Below are 19,230 nucleotides of genomic sequence, written 5' to 3' on the forward strand. Positions count from 1 at the left end.
AATTTCAGGAAAAGCTATAAAAGTGCTAGGTCTGAAAATACTCTGGCTTCAAGAAATTTTCCGGTTAGCAAAGGTCTAACACGTCATTTTCAGAATAGAGAAACGTGTAGGAAATTGATATCCTTAAATTAGGGAGATTAGTTGAGACATGAAACTTCACTAAATTCAAAATTTTACTTAACCAAAACAGTTAAGCTTCTGTTAATTTGGATAAGAGAATTTTCACAGTACACCCTTACCTTGCTTTGCATGGAACCAGAATAAAGGGTTCCACTCATGCACATTTTATATTTTGACCTTCAATAGAAAATGTGTGTGCTTCAATCACATGCATCTAAATCAAATATCTCATAAAATACAAGATCCAGTGGACTCGATATCATCGCCAAGTTGGATGAATTTCCAAACAGCTTCTTTTGTTCATCATGTGCTAACAAGGAATATGCCATTTCTATTCCTATTTGAAAAGATAGTTGTAGAGGTCTATGCTTTAAACAGGTACTTTTGTCATTCTTTCATAAATTTTGATCTTATAATGTTACCTAAAAAGCATTTGATGACACTGCTAGGTGTACTTTTACAAAGAGAAGACATACTGGAAGACATATTGTGCTTACCATATGGATAATAAAGAAGTTAGATGAAAGTGTGTCTATGCAACAACTGAATAAATATCATGGTATCAGTAACACAACCAAGCATGAAATCAAGTGGAAGCAAGAAATACTGTTGCAGTTCTTCACTAAAAGCATATCTAATGAGGGTACACCTAATCATAAACTAATTCAAACAGCTAGACTGGCCAACCCTGACTGGCATATGTACAAATGGTTTGCATCAGAGTGAAGGTATAAGCATTTTTGGCTCACTCTTGCGTGAAAAGGCCACATGATTTCATAAAAAGTTAAAAATCACTAAGCCTTGTGACTTCTCACATGGATGGTTCCATAAACCTTGCCCCATGATACCTAAAAGCATGCTGTGCTCGTTCATTTATGAAAGAAATACTTTTTACTACTTGTCTACTATATCTGAATTGCCAGTTATCACTGGCAATTCAGAAATTTATCTTTGCAACTATAAATGCAAACTCTGTGCAATGAGCGCAAATGAACAAACGTCTGTCCATCTATCTTTCCATCCAACAGACATCTTTAGAACCCAATTTATAGTCATACATATATGTAAAGCCTAGATCAAGAGGAAGAGCATGGAAGGTACATGAATAGTTCATGACATTACTGATACACACTATGAGAAATCAATGAGCATTTACAGTTGATTGTAAGTTAATTGTAAAATGTGTAACTAAACTTTTTCTCATCCCAATATATCTATCAATCCCAGGGTGTATGATAATGGTATTTTGTCAGTGTATGATGAAGGTGTTTTGTCAGAGTGTATAGCATCCAGAACCCTAATACAAGCAGGAGTTTCACTATTTCATTGAGCCTAGCCCAGACCACATGAAGGGCTTGCCATTGAGCTTTAAGCTTAATAACATTTAAAAGAAAAATTAAACCTGAACCTTGAAACCCAGGACCACATTTGTAGGGCTCCCACCGTACTCAGGAAGTCAACCACAACCACTGTCTGCAATCACAGGTCATACAATGAGATGATGCGTAGCTGTATGGGTTGGGTAAAAGTACATGAAAAGTACTTGGAGGAATAGGTACTTGGTGTTAAGGTGTGGAAGATACATTGTATGCTGAATGAATGTTTGTAATATTGAAGTGATTGATGTTGCACAGTACATTTATGTGAATGTTACAGAAACAAAAAGCAAAGTGGAAATTGTGGTATGTGGGGGCCCTGAGACATCCTAAGAAAACAAATGTGTTGCTACAATACAGCAGAGATGGAAGGAAAGATGTGGTTGTCTCCTCTCACTGCATGTGGCAACCGAATTCAAATAGTTTAACAATGTCAAGTGTTACTTCACTCTGACCCACTGGTAACACAGAAAGGTTACATGGACTAAGATTAGTGAACATATCCACGAAAAAAAAATAAAAAAGGGCACTAAAAAAGGCAAAATGATGTAAAGAATACATATGGTACTGGTTATAACACACTTATGACACCAAATAGACACCACTCCTAATTATTCTCTAAAGAAAATATGAATAAAATTGGCAAAGAAATTGTGGATAGTCCAAGAGACTAACCTGCTGACTAATGACAATTTGAGAAGCTCTTTCATAATGCCTGGAGGCTCTGATTAAATCTTCAGGATGTCCAGACTTTATCCACTGTGTGCACACATTTGCCATTTGGTCCACTGCCCTTTCCTGGTTTCCAGCCTAGAACAAACTGGATCAAAATTAGTAAGGTATCAAAGGGGAAGTCTTTCCATATTATAAGAATAAGAGTATAATTATACGAATAACACTGTGTAGGCAACTACTTGATGACAAAAAGTTCTGAGACTGCCAATCAAACCACAAAATTTGTGGATGAAGTTACCATGTGATATCTTCCTGGTTTATACACTAAGCCTTGAACAACTCTAAGGACACCACAGTGAACACCCATCTGCTAACCCTCTCTGACACTTGGGATTAAAACTAATCCTCTCACACTGATTATATAGCATGGTATTACCATACTCCACCTGCTTGAGGCTAAACCAAAAGTGAAGAACCATCTCTGGTGAGGCTATATCATTGTCACCTGACAAAAGAGGGAGCATGCTTATTAAAGAACTCCTCATTTCATAGGAGACCACCCTGTCCCTACTGATTGTAGCCTTGGAGATGCAAGAGCCCCTGGGGTTATAACCTCAGGACCCATCTGTGAACTGAGACCAGGGTTTGTGTAGTATTATAACAATAATCATTGTACAACTATAATGGTACACACTGTTGTGCCATGATCACAAAATGAATACTACCTATTACACTGACAAAATCATTCAATTTTGAATTTCTTTTTCCAAGAAGTATAATGAACACTGTACTGTTAGAATACTAGCAAAGACCAGTATCAATATATTATGTAACCATTCAACTGTGGTCATCCTAAAATCTACTGTATAACTTAAGTTTAAGATATTCTGAAACATTCTAAAAAAATCTCTAAGATCTTAGTCTCTATGAAGATTAACCATAACAGACTTTTCTAAATAAATAACATACAAACAAAACTTGGTGAAACACTGTTTATGTCTTCTACATGCCTTTCATCTTAAGTTGCTCCACTGCCAGGCATATGAGGTATTTTCAGGCACACATAGTGAGATGTGTGGTATTTTGCAAAGTGTTTTTGACAAAGAATAATTTGATTATCATGAATTTTCATCACTTATAATGATTTGACAAAGAATAATTTGATTATCATGAGTTTTCATCACTTATAATGATTATCTCATGAAAATGTCATAGCTTCAAAAATCACTAAACAATGTGAGTCTGCAGACCTCATACAGTCTTCTTTATCATCTCCACACATTCTGACCTTTGTGTGAAAAAATGGAAAGAAATCTAGGCTGCTGGATCTACATACAATGTGCTGGATTGATGGCCAAATATTTGGACTTGAGGCAAAGGCAGCCAATCTAAGACTTATTTATGTACATAACCAAGATGCAGTAAACATAAAAAAGATCATGGGTTTTTTTATGCCCCAGCCACAATGAAAGGGTTGACTGAAATAAGCCTAAACTAAATCATAGCAACACAACACAAACAGCTTACTATGAACTCAACCAGTGCATTCTTCCACTGAGGATTGGCAGCAGGTCCACTTCTCAGTCCACCCATTCCTGCTGCCATACAGCCAAGCATGTCTGCAGCATTGGCTAATAAACGAGGGGTGGAGGGACGAGGCTGCTTTAGCTGCTCATGTAGCTTTTGTAAGATCTCCTCGACTGACTTATATCCTCCTTAAATTAGATACTTTTCTTAACATAAACCAAAGCTATACATGTAATCTAGCAACAATTATACATTTTGTTCTTGAAGAAGTTCTAATATAGGTATCTCAGACAGATATGCTGGAACCACTTTAAGAAGTATGGACAGTGACAAAAGTCTTTTACTCTTTTGATATAACAGTCTCCAACAGGGAATCTATCTATCTATCTGATCTCTAATGCCCATTCCATCCAGGAACTCCCAACAAGCAGGTGGCTATCTACTTATCCTTGTCCTTACATGCCTCTCTCACATACACCATTCCACACATTCTCCCACCATTTCTCTCCCTCCAGTACTCTTCCACTCTATTTCCCCAGGTAACAGGCAGCCTTCCTCTCACACCAACCCTTTTAATCGTAGTCATACACTCTCTTCACAAAATCCCCTGCCAACCCCTTTAATTGTAGTCATACACTCTCCTCATAAAATCCCCCGCCAACCCCTTCAATCGTAGTCATACACTCTCCTCATAAAATCCCTGTCTTGTACTCTTTCCTCTTGCCCAAACCATCTCAAAGTATTATGTTTCTCTCACTCTACCACTCCACAATCTCTGCAATTAATTTTCTTTGCATTCCTGTCTTACCAGATCTTTCTTCATTCCATCTAGCCATACAACATACTTCTCTCACATGACTCATTTCCAAAGCTTGGATTCTTAACCTTAGTGACATCCCATGTCCATGTTTTCACAGCATAGGTCAAGGTTGGGAGGAATGACATTCTTCATTTCCATACTTACACTTCTTTTTTTTTTTTTTTTTTTTTTTTTTTTTTTTTTTTTTTTATACTTTGTCGCTGTCTCCCGCGTTTGCGAGGTAGCGCAAGGAAACAGACGAAAGAAATGGCCCCCCCCCCCATACACATGCACATACACACGTCCACACACGCAAATATACATACCTACACAGCTTTCCATGGTTTACCCCAGACGCTTCACATGCCTTGCTTCAATCCACTGACAGCACGTCAACCCCTGTATACCACATGACTCCAATTCACTCTATTTCTTGCCCTCCTTTCACCCTCCTGCATGTTCAGGCCCCGATCACACAAAATCTTTTTCACTCCATCTTTCCACCTCCAATTTGGTCTCCCTCTTCTCCTCGTTCCCTCCACCTCCGACACATATATCCTCTTGGTCAATCTCTCCTCACTCATTCTCTCCATGTGCCCAAACCATTTCAAAACACCCTCTTCTGCTCTCTCAACCACGCTCTTTTTATTTCCACACATCTCTCTTACCCTTACGTTACTTACTCGATCAAACCACCTCACACCACACATTGTCCTCAAACATCTCATTTCCAGCACATCCATCCTCCTGCGCACATCTCTATCCATAGCCCACGCCTCGCAACCATACAGCATTGTTGGAACCACTATTCCCTCAAACATACCCATTTTTGCTTTCCGAGATAATGTTCTCGACTTCCACACATTTTTCAAGGCTCCCAAAATTTTCGCCCCCTCCCCCACCCTATGATCCACTTCCGCTTCCATGGTTCCATCCGCTGACAGATCCACTCCCAGATATCTAAAGCACTTCACTTCCTCCAGTTTTTCTCCATTCAAACTCACCTCCCAATTGACTTGACCCTCACCCCTACTGTACCTAATAACCTTGCTCTTATTCACATTTACTCTCAACTTTCTTCTTCCACACACTTTACCAAACTCAGTCACCAGCTTCTGCAGTTTCTCACATGAATCAGCCACCAGCGCTGTATCATCAGCGAACAACAATTGACTCACTTCCCAAGCTCTCTCATCCCCAACAGACTTCATACTTGCCCCTCTTTCCAGGACTCTTGCATTTACCTCCTTTACAACCCCATCCATAAACAAATTAAACAACCATGGAGACATCACACACCCCTGCCGCAAACCTACATTCACTGAGAACCAATCACTTTCCTCTCTTCTACCCATCATTATTCCATTAAGGGGCCCAGTGACTCTTCTACCCTATACTGCTCTCTCCCTTATCTCACCTTCCATATCACCATAGCTCCCAAATACTTAAATTCTCTCTCTCTTTCTCTCTCTCCTCTCCATATCTATAACACAGTACACAGCGGTTTTCATCTCCTCATTGGTTATAGTTTCAAGTATTGGAATTCTCCTTTCACATTTCTCCATTCCCAGTCGTGTCCTTACATCAATGCAACATCTCATCTATCTTTTGAAAAATACATCCTCCTGCACCACTTTTCACCTTCCATTCTTATGCATTTCCTTCAAACTTTCTTCTAAAGCCTTCATCTGCTCTTCTCCCTCTCCCTTATCATTTTATTGCACTCTTTAGACTCCTGTGCTTTCTAACTTACAAGAAACTGTTCTCTAGCTACTGACTGGAATGATGAAGAAATATATAAAAGAATGCATTCCTTACTTGTGACTATATATCTAAACAGAGGAAGGAGAGATTCTCCTCCTACTTCATCTGCAGTGTCACCGATGAACTGCTTTACTGTCTGCAAGTATATGAGTTCCCGTTCTCTTGTTAATTTCTTCAAGTCACATTTACAGGCAGCATCTAAAAGAGACACTCTACAGCAACTTCTCCATTCATGAATTTTTGACTTCCATTCCTCTTGGCTCTGGTTATCAGTACCTACTCTTACCAAAGTTACCATCAGCTTCACTTGTTCAACAACAGGAAGTTCCATAACAAACATTTTGGCAGTTAAAGCAGTTTGATACTGGTCTTGAACACCTGACCATAAATCCTCCTTTTCAATTCCAGTTCTAGCAAAAAATTCACACCATTTAATGTTGAATATGGATGCTTCTTCAACATAATGTGGCCTTGATAATTCATCACATAACCCATAGCAAGTCACTACATCATATTTATCTTCATGATATATCTGCCAAACAAGCCCACTTGGTATGTTAAAAGAAATACTGGATCCTTGTAAGTGGAAATCTAAAAGAACACAGGGCCCTGTTAAACTAAGTGACACATTTTTACCAATGAAAGAGTCTAAGACATAAACTTTTCCAAGTGACACTTTTATAACTCCTTCAATGAAAGAATTCACTACTGAAAGTTCTTCAGTTGAGTCACTTTTCATTACTGTGCTTGTATAAGTGATACTTTTTGTGGGAAGTATGGGCATTATTGATAGTTTAAATGGTAAGTTAGAGCTCAAGTAATGATGCCTGATGCCCTCTAGGGGGTGGAAATTGGCCTTAAACCCTTGCAACTGCTTCCAAATCTGGAGTCTGAAAATAAGAGAAAAACAATTTCAGTGAAAATCATTTCAATGATGTAGCAGTATACGAGCTAGAAAAACTCTCACTCTACCTCAATATGGTAAGTCTCGTTATATGAAACTCCAGGTACTAATCAAAATATGAAAAAACATCACATATCTACTTGTGTCTTGCCCTTGCTCTCCACTCATACAATACTTAGGCCTAGGGTCATACATAACACCTTCATAACACATGGTGCAAGTTCAAACATAACTAACACTCCATTTGATCCAAAGAGCAATTCAGATCAAAAAGTGGGAGAAACAGGAAGTACAGCAAAATCTTCAGATCCTGTGCCTTACCACAACAAAGAAGGGACTCTCTTTTACAAAAAATTCTGTTCATACTGGGACTGGTAATACATATTCTATGCATGCATCAGCACTCAAATATCTCTAAAAATAGCATTCAGGAAAATTCATTTGGCAAAGCATTCAGTCTACTTAAGAAAAACCTGCTCAAGCATGAAGAATTTTGATAAATGTCACACCTTTCATCAGCTATAAAAATCTGGTTTTATTTGAAAAAATTTTCCTCTCAAGTCTGTAGTCTTGAATTTAAGGAAATACTTCAGAAAAATCATAAAAAGCATTCTTATTCCAATTTGGAAACTTTATAAACTAATAAATAATTGTGATAATTAAGAACTATCTGGACAACATAAACACCACTATGTACCCCATGACCTCTGTGAAAATTTACTTCCCTCAAGGTAATCAAAAAACTTACATACCTACACAAAATAAGAGACCAGGAACAGCCACTGATCTACAAATTAGTCTCACTACCAAGAGCAACATACAAGGGTCTGGAAATGATAATTTGAAAGCAGGTGGATGATTTACTATATAGGAAAAATTTCCTAAGTGAGTGACAGCATGGTTTTAGGGAAAGGTCATGTGTAACTAACCTTTTACAGTTCTACAAGAGGGTTAGTGCAGTCCTGGACAACAGAGAAGGTTGGTTGGGTGAAAGATGCATCTACACCGGAATAAAGCACATGATACGGTACCGCATGGGAGACTGATTAAGAAGTTGGATGACCTGGCAGGAATAAGGAGGAAGCTCCTATGATGGATAAAGGAATATCTCAATAGGAGGGAACAAATGATACAGGTTAGAGGAATCTTTCCAAAGCAGGTTGGAGTGACCAGCAGAGTACCACAGGCTTTGGTTCTGGAGCCATTTCTCATCTTGTACTATGCTAATGACTTGTCTGAAGGTACAGTATCCTACCTGAATATGTCTGCAGATGATGCAAAGGTCATGAGGGAAGTAAAAAGTGAGCAGGACTGCATCATTTAACAAGGTAAGGGTTCTTAACCCACAGATGAGGTCCCCAAAATATCCTTCAAATGGTTGAAGATTTAGGAATGTTAGCTAAACCTGGTCTAACAGAGGGCTTTTACCTTGTGGCGGAAGATTTCCAAAGCCTGTAATGGGGTGGGAAAATCCACAAGCATCCTTAATTGGCAAGGAGCCTAAAGTTCTAAACCCAAGGTCATCCACCAAAAATTGGTCAGTCCATGAAAAAAGGGGAACTCTACCTGTCCTTTCTTTATATATCATGTAGTGGGCTCTCACAAGACCTGCCCTTTTCTCTAACACAGCATATTGGGAAAGTAACCATTGTTCAAAAATATGCCAGTAGCACTATGTGTTGATATCCAACTTTGTCAGACAGAGGACCTCTTAAAGGTCAGAAAGTGTTCTGAAGTGCAACAACTATGGGTAAACACTTCATGTGGGGGTTATCTACTTCAGTTTTATAACAAAAAGAAGGTTTTTCAGCAAATAAATACCTGCAAATTTGAGTATTTTTGTGAAGATAATAAATTTTCTTGAAAACCTCAGTATAAGGACTAATTATCATGCAAAATTCAAATCTGGGGTTGAAATATATGTTGGGGAAATTAAGGCCTATAAATAAAAAATTCCCTGGGGATAGGGGAGAAAGAATACTTCCCACGTATTCCCTGTGTGTCGTAGAAGGCGACTAAAAGGGAAGGGAGCGGGGGGGGGCTGGAAATCCTCCCCTCTCTTTTTTTTCTTTTTTTTCCAAAGGAAGGAACAGAGAAGGGGGCTGGATGAGGATGTTTCCTCAGAGGCCCAGTCCTCTGTTCTTAACGCTACCTCGATGACGCGGGAAATGGCGAATAGTATGAAAGAAAGAAGAAATAAAAAATAAATGGTTACTCTTTAAGGATATTCTGTGATTATCATGTTCAAATTTATTGGGTATCTGCTGCCTTAGAGAAGCATTATGAGATATTTTCTGTGATCATTTCAAGTATTTATGTTGGGAGACATTAAGGCCTGTAAATATTAAGTAATTAATGTTTACCCTTTACGAAGATTCTGTGGTTTTTCTGTTCATATTTATTAGGTATCTGTTTTTTGAAGAAGTATTGTGAGATATTTTCCATAACTACATCAAGTATAAAAGCATTTCATTGTGTCATATTTCATATCTAAAACAAAAAAGGTTTTTAGGCTGAAAAATTCCCTGAACTGTTACCTGTAATTTTTGTTATTTTTGTGAGGGTAATATTTCATGTGATCATTTCAAGTATACAAGCCCTTCATTATGTAATATTTCAAAGTTAAAACAAAATCTTTCTATGGAGGGGCTTGATAAATAGTCCTTATAAGGAAGTTTTGAAGGAAATCTATTACTCTCGCAAGAATTAACAATAATCACATGTAAAGTTTTAGGAAATTTTTGAACTGAAATATCTTTTTTCTTTTAAATTCAAAGGTAACATAACCAAACACTTCTGTTCTTGACATAAGTATGGAATGTATATCATAATGCTTCCCTAAGAAGACAAGCACCCAATAAATATGATCTAAGAGAATCTCCTAAAAGAGTAACAGTTAATTACTTATCTAAAGGCCTTCCTCTCCCCCAACATATATTTCAACCACAGATTTGAATTCCGAATAAAAATAATCCTTATACCAAAGTTTTGAATTAAATATACTGCCCTAAAAAAAATACCAAGAATTACAGGAAACAGTTCACGGAACTTTTTCACGCAAAAACTTCTTGTTTCCAAGTTGGAATATGACGAAATGAAACTTTTCCATGCTTGATATAACTGCGGAAAATACATCATAATGCTTCATCAAGGCGAGAGATACCTGATGAATATGAACAGATTCACCATTAATTACTTATCTATATGCGGACAGCATATATTTCACCCACAGATTCAAATTCATCATGATAAATATTCCTTTTAGTGAGGTTTTGAAGGAAATCTACAAACATGACAAAAATACTAAAAATTGAGGTATTAGTTCTGGGAATTTTTGGCACCATTTTTTTTAATGAAATAAAACATAATAAACCATGGGGTAAACCATGGAAAGCTGTGTAGGTATTGTATATTTGCGTGTGTGGACGTATGTATATACATGTGTATGGGGGTGGGTTCTGCCATTTCTTTCGTCTGTTTCCTTGCGCTACCTCGCAAACACGGGAGACAGCAACATAGCAAAAAAAAAAAATATAGGGTTAGGGAAAATGATTTGGTAAACAGAGAAGAGGTAGTAAAAGCTTTTCGGAAGATGAAAGCCGGCAAGGCAGCAGGTTTGGATGGTATTGCAGTGGAATTTATTAAAAAAGGGGGTGACTGTATTATTGACTGGTTGGTAAGGTTATTTAATATATGTATGACTCATGGTGAGGTGCCTGAGGATTGGCGGAATGCGTGCATAGTGCCATTGTACAAAGGCAAAGGGGATAAGAGTGAATGCTCAAATTACAGAGTTATAAGTTTGTTGAGTATTCCTGGCAAATTATATGGGAGGGTAATGATTGAGAGGGTGAAGGCATGTACAGAGCATCAGTTTGGAGAAGAGCAGTGTGGTTTCAGAAGTGGTTGAGGATGTGTGGATCAGGTGTTTGCTTTGAAGAATGTATGTGAGAAATACTGAGAAAAGGAATTGGATTTGTATGTAGCATTAATGGATCTGGAGAAGGCATATGATAAGAGTTGATAGAGATGCTCTGTGGAAGGTATTAAGAATATATGGTGTGGAAGGCAAGTTGTTAGAAGCAGTGAAAAGTTTTTATTGAGGATGTAAGGCATGTGTACGTTTAGGAAGAGAGGAAAGTGATTGGTTCTCATTGAATGTAGTTTTGCGGCAGTGGTGTGTGATGTCTCCATGGTTGTTTAATTTGTTTATGGATGGGGTGTTAGGGAGGTGAATGCAAGAGTTTTGGAAAGAGGGGCAAGTATGAAGTCTGTTGGAGATGAGAGAGCTTGGGAAGTGAGTCAGTTGTTGTTCGCTGATGATACAGCGCTGGTGGCTGATCAATGTGGGAAACTGCAGAAGCTGGTGACTGAGTTTGGTAAAGTGTGTGAAAGAAGAAAGTTAAGAGTAAATGTGAATAAGAGCAAGGTTATTAGGTGCAGTAGGGTTGAGGGTCAAGTCAATTGGGAGGTAAGTTTGAATGGAGAAAAACTGGAGGAAGTAAAGTGTTTTAGATATCTGGGAGTGGATCTGGCAGCGGATGGAACCATGGAAGCGGAAGTGGATCATAGGGTGGGGGAGGGGGCGAAAATCCTGGGAGCCTTGAAGAATGTGTGGAAGTCGAGAACATTATCTCGGAAAGCAAAAATGGGTATGTTTGAAGGAATAGTGGTTCCAACAATGTTGTATGGTTGCGAGGCGTGGGCTATGGATAGAGTTGTGCGCAGGAGGGTGGATGTGCTGGAAATGAGATGTTTGAGGACAATGTGTGGTGTGAGGTGGTTTGATCGAGTAAGTAACGTAAGGGTAAGAGAGATGTGTGGAAATAAAAAGAGCGTGGTTGAGAGAGTAGAAGAGGGTGTTTTGAAATGGTTTGGGCACATGGAGAGAATGAGTGAGGAAAGATTGACCAAGAGGATATATATGTCGGAGGTGGAGGGAACGAGGAGAAGTGGGAGACCAAACTGGAGGTGGAAAGATGGAGTGAAAAAGATTTTGAGTGATCGGGGCCTGAACATGCAGGAGGGTGAAAGGAGGGCAAGGAATAGAGTGAATTGGATCAATGTGGCATACCGGGGTTGATGTGCTGTCAGTGGATTGAATCAGGGCATGTGAAGCGTCTGGGGTAAACCATGGAAAGCTGTGTAGGCATGTATATTTGCATGTGTGGACGTATGTATATACATGTGTATGGGGGTGGGTTGGGCCATTTCTTTCGTCTGTTTCCTTGCACTACCTCGCAAACGCAGGAGACAGCGAAAAAAAAAAAAAAATAATAATAAAAGTCATCTATATTTGATATAATTATGGAAAGTATATGATAATGCTCCCCTAATATGAGATACCTAACAAATATGAACCAAATAATCACAGAATCTTCTATCAGAGTAACAATCAATCAATCATTTGCAGGCCTTATTGTCCCACAGCATATATTTCAACCCCAGATTTGAATTCATCATGATGAATTGTCCTCATCATGAGGTATTGAAGGAAATCTATTACCCTGACAAAAACACCAAAAATTGCAGGGAATTCTTTGGCCGAAATACCTTTTAATATCAAAATTAAAATGTGACATAATGAAAGTCTTCTGTACTTAATATAATTATGGAAAGTATATCATAATGCTTCCCTAAGAGGACAGATACTTAACAAATACAAACCAAATAATCACAGAATCTTCTATCAGAGTAACAATCAATCAATCATTTATAGGCCTTAATGTCCCACAACGTATATTTCAACCCCATATTCGAATTCAGCATGTTAAATAGTACTCATAATGAGGTACTGAAGGAAATTTATTACACTGACAAAATATCAAAAGGTTTTAGTCAAAATAAATTGTACAAAGGCAAAGGGGATAAGAGTGAGTGCTCAAATTACAGAGGTATAAGTTTGTTGAGTATTTCTGGTAAATTATATGGGAGGGTATTGATTGAGAGGGTAAAGGCATGTACAGAGCATCAGATTGGGGAAGAGCAGTGTGGTTTCAGAAGTGGTAGAGGATGTGTGGATCAGGTGTATGCTTTGAAGAATGTATGTGAGAAATACTTAGAAAAGCAAATGGATTTGTATGTAGCATTTATGGATCTGGAGAAGGCATATGATAGAGTTGATAGAGATGCTCTGTGGAAGGTATTAAGAATATATGGTGTGGGAGGCAAGTTGTTAGAAGCAGTGAAAAGTTTTTATCGAGGATGTAAGGCATGTGTACGTATAGGAAGAGAGGAAAGTGATTGGTTCTCAGTGAATGTAGGTTTGCGGCAGGGGTGTGTGATGTCTCCATGGTTGTTTAATTTGTTTATGGATGGGGTTGTTAGGGAGGTGAATACAAGAGTTTTGGAAAGAGGGGCAAGTATGAAGTCTGTTGGGGATGAGAGAGCTTGGGAAGTGAGTCAGTTGTTGTTTGCTGATGATACAGCGCTGGTGGTTGATTCATGTGAGAAACTGCAGAAGCTGGTGACTGAGTTTGGTAAAGTGTGTGAAAGAAGAAAGTTAAGAGTAAATGTGAATAAGAGCAAGGTAATTAGGTACAGTAGGGTTGAGGGTCAAGTCAATTGGGAGGTAAGTTTGATTGAAGAAAAACTGGAGGAAGTAAAGTGTTTTAGATATCTGGGAGTGGATCTGGCAGCGGATGGAACCATGGAAGCGGAAGTGGATCATAGGGTGGGGGAGGGGGCGAAAATCCTGGGAGCCTTGAAGAATGTGTGGAAGTCGAGAACATTATCTCGGAAAGCAAAAATGGGTATGTTTGAAGGAATAGTGGTTCCTACAATGTGGTACGGTTGCGAGGTGTGGGCTATGGATAGAGTTGTGTGCAGGAGGATGGATGTGCTGGAAATGAGATGTTTGAGGACAATGTGTGGTGTGAGGTGGTTTGATCGAGTAAGTAATGTAAGGGTAAGAGAGATGTGTGGAAATAAAAAGAGCGTGGTTGAGAGAGCAGAAGAGGGTGTTTTGAAATGGTTCGGGCACATGGAGAGAATGAGTGAGGAAAGATTGACCAAGAGAATATATGTGTCGGAGGTGGAGGGAACGAGGAGAAGAGGGAGACCAAATTGGAGGTGGAAAGATGGAGTGAAAAAGATTTTGTGTGATCGGGGCCTGAACATGCAGGAGGGTGAAAGGAGGGCAAGGAATAGAGTGAATTGGAGCGATGTGGTATACCGGGGTTGACGTGCTGTCAGTGGATTGAATCAGGGCATGTGAAGCGTCTGGGGTAAACCATGGAAAGCTGTGTAGGTATGTATATTTGCGTGTGTGGACGTATGTATATACATGTGTATGGGGGTGGGTTGGGCCATTTCTTTCATCTGTTTCCTTGCGCTACCTCGCAAACGCGGGAGACAGCGACAAAGCAAAAAAAAAAAAAAAAAAAAATCTAAATTGAAATGTGACATTATGAAAGTGTTCTACACTTGATATAATTGTGGAAAACATATCATAATGCTTCCCCAATATGACAGGTACCTAATAAATACAAACCAAATAATTGCAGAATCTTCTAACATAGTAACAATTCATTACAAATTTATAGGCCTTAATGTCCTGCAACATATATTTCAACCCCAGATTCGAATTCAGCATCATTAAAAGTACTTATACTGAGGTTTTGAAGGAAATCTATTTTCCTCACAAAAATGCCAAAAATTACAGGGAATATCTTAGCTGAAAAAACTTCTTGTTTTAACTTTGAGATTTTACATATTGAAGGCCTTCTATACTTGAAATAATCATGAAAAATAGCTCACAATACTTCCCCCAGGCTACAGATACCTAACAAATACAAACCGAATAATCAAAGAATCTTCTAAAAAGTGTAACCTTTAATTACTTAATATTTACACGCCTAAATGTCTCCAACATACATTTCACTCCCAGATTCAAATTCACCATGATAAATGGTCATTTTAGTGAGGTTTTGAAGGAAATCTATACCCATGACAAAATTACCAAAAATTGTAGGGAATTTTTTGGTCCCCCTAAATTTTTGTTTTTAAATTCAAATATGACATAATAAAAGTCTGCTAAACTTGATGTACTTATGGAAAACATCTCACAATGCTTCCCTAAGATGACAGATATCTAATAAATATGAACCAAATAATCACAGAATCTTCTCTTCTAACACAGTGACAATTCATTACAAATTTATAGGCCTTAATGTCCCGTAACATACATCCAAATCCACCACCTTGCCGGCTTTCATCTTCTGCAAAGCTTTCACTACCTCTTCTCTGTTTACCAAACCATTCTCCCTGACTCTCTCACTTTGCACAACATCCCTACCAAAACACCCTACATCTGCCACTCTACCAGCAAACACATTCAACAAACCTTTAAAATACTCATTTCATTACTACTTGTTATTACCTCCCCACTTGCCCCCTTTTTTATTCTACCTCCTTTCCTCTAATCATTATTACATCACTCTTATTTATGATGATGTTAGTTCCAAAGTCTTGTGTATGTCTCCATCCTCTGTACCATTCTTACTGACATCAACCATGTATTCACCAGTAAAACCATATCATCAGCATAATAAAGATCAGTAAAATTTATGCTGCCACTCTAGCACCCCTTTTTGAACTCTCCATTATCAGTCACATTACAGTCTGACAAATACTAAAAAGCACCAGTGAAAGTACACATATGAATCTTACCCCTCTCCCCACTTTTTGTCATTTACTGTACTCTCCATCTACTTTGATACAAATGCATAAGCTAAAATACTAGCTTTACAACGACCATCATATACTGTTACCTGGCAGAATGGGACTCCTGCTGTGCAAGAGTACTGTAATTGGCTGCTTGGGCATAGATGGCGCCACACTGGCCAGATACATATTCCTCATATCCAACTCCAGAGCACAGTGGCAGCAACAGGTCAAAGTACAGTGATACCTATGGAAGATATTCTGCATTAGATAATGATTTTCAAAGCATAAATACAATGTATAACAGAGAAGTCAAATAATTTTTCAAAAGAACAGAACCATCATCTCAACTGGTTAAACCTTGACTAAACCTCGCATAAGAAGGCTATCCTCTTTTAAGATTATTAACAGCTGGATATATAATTGGGTAACATCTTCATACTACCTATATAAGGGAAGGTTATAAAATATAAAATATAAAAAGAAAAATAGCAACCTACATAAGGTGCTGGACAGTCTAAGTAGTTTTTAGTTGAAAAATTGCATAGTTAGTAATAATGAATAAACTAAGGTTTGACATCTGCTTTTTACAAAAGCATTCATGGCTGAGTCTGTTGAGAAAGTTATAAAGGGATGAAATTTCAGCTTTCAGTTGTGGTGAGAATCACCATTAAGATGATCATTAATAAACAAGAGTAACAATGAGTTCTGTAACTACTGTTTGTAGCTTACTTTATAAAAAAAAGAGCTGAGGAAAATCAGGGAGGACATAGTACTGGATGCAGATGATAAAAGAATAAAAGATGTTATCTGGCAGCTTATGCATGTAAAAATTTAATCTGTGTTTGGTAAAAGACCTCTTCGCACCATGAGTGAAAAGAGCTAAATCTTGACACAGAAAGCCTAGCCACACCAACAGACTGTCCAATGATGGCAATAAGTCTTCTGTACATTACCCAGTGACAACACTAAAAAAACAAATGAGGTTATAAAGCCTTTATCTCCCAATGAGATCACCGAGCTCAAAACCTAAATGCTGAGTAATTGCCAGGTAGGTAAAGGACAGAGATGCAAGAAACATCATAATCATGCATTAGAACTGGTGAGCAGTACATATCCTTTAAGCCTTTTGTAACAAAGTGCAAATAACATGTCTTTTCACATGAAAGTGATTCTTTCTTGTGAAAAAGACTAGCCAAGGAGAGAAGTGCTTAACAAATGGAGGAGAGCTCTCTCCTAGCATTTCTGAGGTTGTAGAAAGCCTGGTCAGAGTTAGTTTTTGCATTGTGTTTGTGCTGTAGAAGAATTTCATGCTCTCTGATCCAGTCGTTGCTGCCAATCATATCAGAAAAGCAAGAAGACAAGCAAAAAACAGATCATCAGAAAGAAGAACCATCTCGAATGAAAAACTGACAAGATCTTTTACAACAGTTTATGGGCGAAAGCATCAAACCCAGATAAAAGCATCATCAATCTTTTGTCCTATTCCTTAACAAAGGACAAAAAACTTGCTCTGGGATTTGGATTCTCTTTCTCTTTCAAATCGACTGATTCTCTTAGTGTGAAACATCTAGCAGCTTTCGTGAAATCCACTAATAACACCCACCAGGAATTTGATTTCGTATCTGGTTCAGTTCTAAGTGTCTTGGCCAGTGATAGCATTTCCAAAGGTAGTGACATGCCACAGAGACTCCAAAGAGCCACTGAAAATCTTAAGAAAAATAAAGATATTCATACCACACAATCAGATAAGACTAGTCAGTTTTGAATACAGTGACCTACAGATGTAAACTTCAGGATCTTTTAAATGATAAAGAAACATATGAAAGATTAACATCCAATCCTCTTTGTAATAAAATAATGACCTCCAACTACAGACTTAACCAACTTTTAAATAAGCACCAGGACATTCTGAAGTCAGTGAAGATGGTTAATCCCTCTCTTCCTTATGTATAAAGTCTCCCTAAAATTCACAAAGATAGATGTCCCCTCAGACCAATCATCTCCTCTATTAATTCTTCTGGTTATAAATTATCCAAATGCTTCGCTAAACACCATCGCATGTTATTCATAGCTTAGATTTTGTAACCAATGCCAGGACATTAATTTGCTTGAATTATAAACTCATTAGTTTTGATGTGAAGTCCCTTTTCACTTAAATCCCCATTGATGAAAGGAGGAAATTACCTGATTTCAGTCTTGCCTTGTTCCTGCTCATAAAAACTCTCATTACTTAGTAAAACTTTGTGTCCAATAATGTTTTCAAAAATGACGAAGCTAATTTTTATGCACAGAAATTTGGTCTTGCCATGGGAAATCCCCTTAATGCTATCCTCAGTAACTCATTCATGGAATACTCTGAGAATGAAATTCTAACTTCAATCAGCAGTAATCATCCAAAAATCTGGTTTAGATATGCTGATAATGTGTGACCCTTATGGCCATCTTCTCAAGATTGTGATGTTTTTTATTATGAATCAAATAACACTCACCTCACCATCAAATTCACGATTGATTTGACAAAGAAGGCAAACTGCAGTTTCTTGATGTGTTGATAACTAGGGAATCTGATCACTTGTCCTTCAAGTATGTCCTTCAAGTACATGATTCTTCAGTAAAAATGTCAGTAGTTATGTCTTCGTTTTTAATAGCATTATGGATATGTGATTCCATAAGTCTGGTTGAAAAATGTAGTCCTATAAGACTTTGGGGAGTTATGTTATCCTAAGTGGTTGTGAATAAGGCTTACTGGAAAGCTAGGAAGACATCTTATGCATCTAGTGACAAAAATGTGGAAACTGGTGATAACTCTAAATATTTAGTGTTGCCCTATTCTTCTAACTAAGCTAATGTACGACAGATACTAAAAAACAGTGCCTTTAATGCCGCCTTCCAGTACAATAACACTATCAGAAAGACCTAAAATAAAAGTAGGTCAAATAATCCAAAAATTGGAAGTGTTTCCACCATCAAATGTAAGGCAAGTAACGATGTATACATTGGACAGATTGATCAGACAGTAACCAAGAGATGCTACTGGCATCATCATTTAGTATGCAGAAATGACCACAAAAATGCAATTGCTAAACAGCATTATGAAAACGATCACCCTGTAGACCTTAACAACCCAATCACATTGTACCCCTCTTCTGATTATGATTATGAGTGAGGAAAGGTTGACAAAGAGGATATATGTTTCAGAAGTGGAGGGAAAAAGGAGAAGCAAGTGACCAAATTGAAGGTGGAAGGATGGAGTGAAAAAGATTTTGAGCAATTGGGCCTTGAATATACAGAAATGTGAGAGGCATGCGAGGAACAGAGTGAATTGGAACAATGTGGTATACTGGGGTCGATCTGCTGTCAATGGACTGAACCAGGGCATGTGACACACCTAGGGTAAA

General features: G+C 38.1%; 1 protein-coding gene across 5 annotated transcripts in view; it reads right to left on the reverse strand.

Annotated features, from left to right (window-relative positions):
* Positions 1–19,230, reverse strand: part of LOC139749751 (L-fucose kinase-like) — a 44,652-nt gene that overhangs the window by 9,588 nt on the left and 15,834 nt on the right. For all 5 annotated transcript variants that reach the window (XM_071663958.1, XM_071663957.1, XM_071663956.1 and 2 more), the window contains exons 7-10: positions 15,937–16,076; positions 6,316–7,151; positions 3,699–3,886; positions 2,172–2,306 (exon numbers count right to left, since the gene is read on the reverse strand). In XM_071663958.1, the coding sequence (XP_071520059.1) occupies positions 2,172–2,306; positions 3,699–3,886; positions 6,316–7,151; positions 15,937–16,076 (1,299 nt within the window). The remainder of the gene's footprint in view (positions 1–2,171; positions 2,307–3,698; positions 3,887–6,315; positions 7,152–15,936; positions 16,077–19,230) is intronic.

This window comes from Panulirus ornatus, chromosome 8 (assembly GCF_036320965.1).
Source record: "Panulirus ornatus isolate Po-2019 chromosome 8, ASM3632096v1, whole genome shotgun sequence".
Lineage (NCBI taxonomy): Eukaryota > Metazoa > Arthropoda > Malacostraca > Decapoda > Palinuridae > Panulirus > Panulirus ornatus.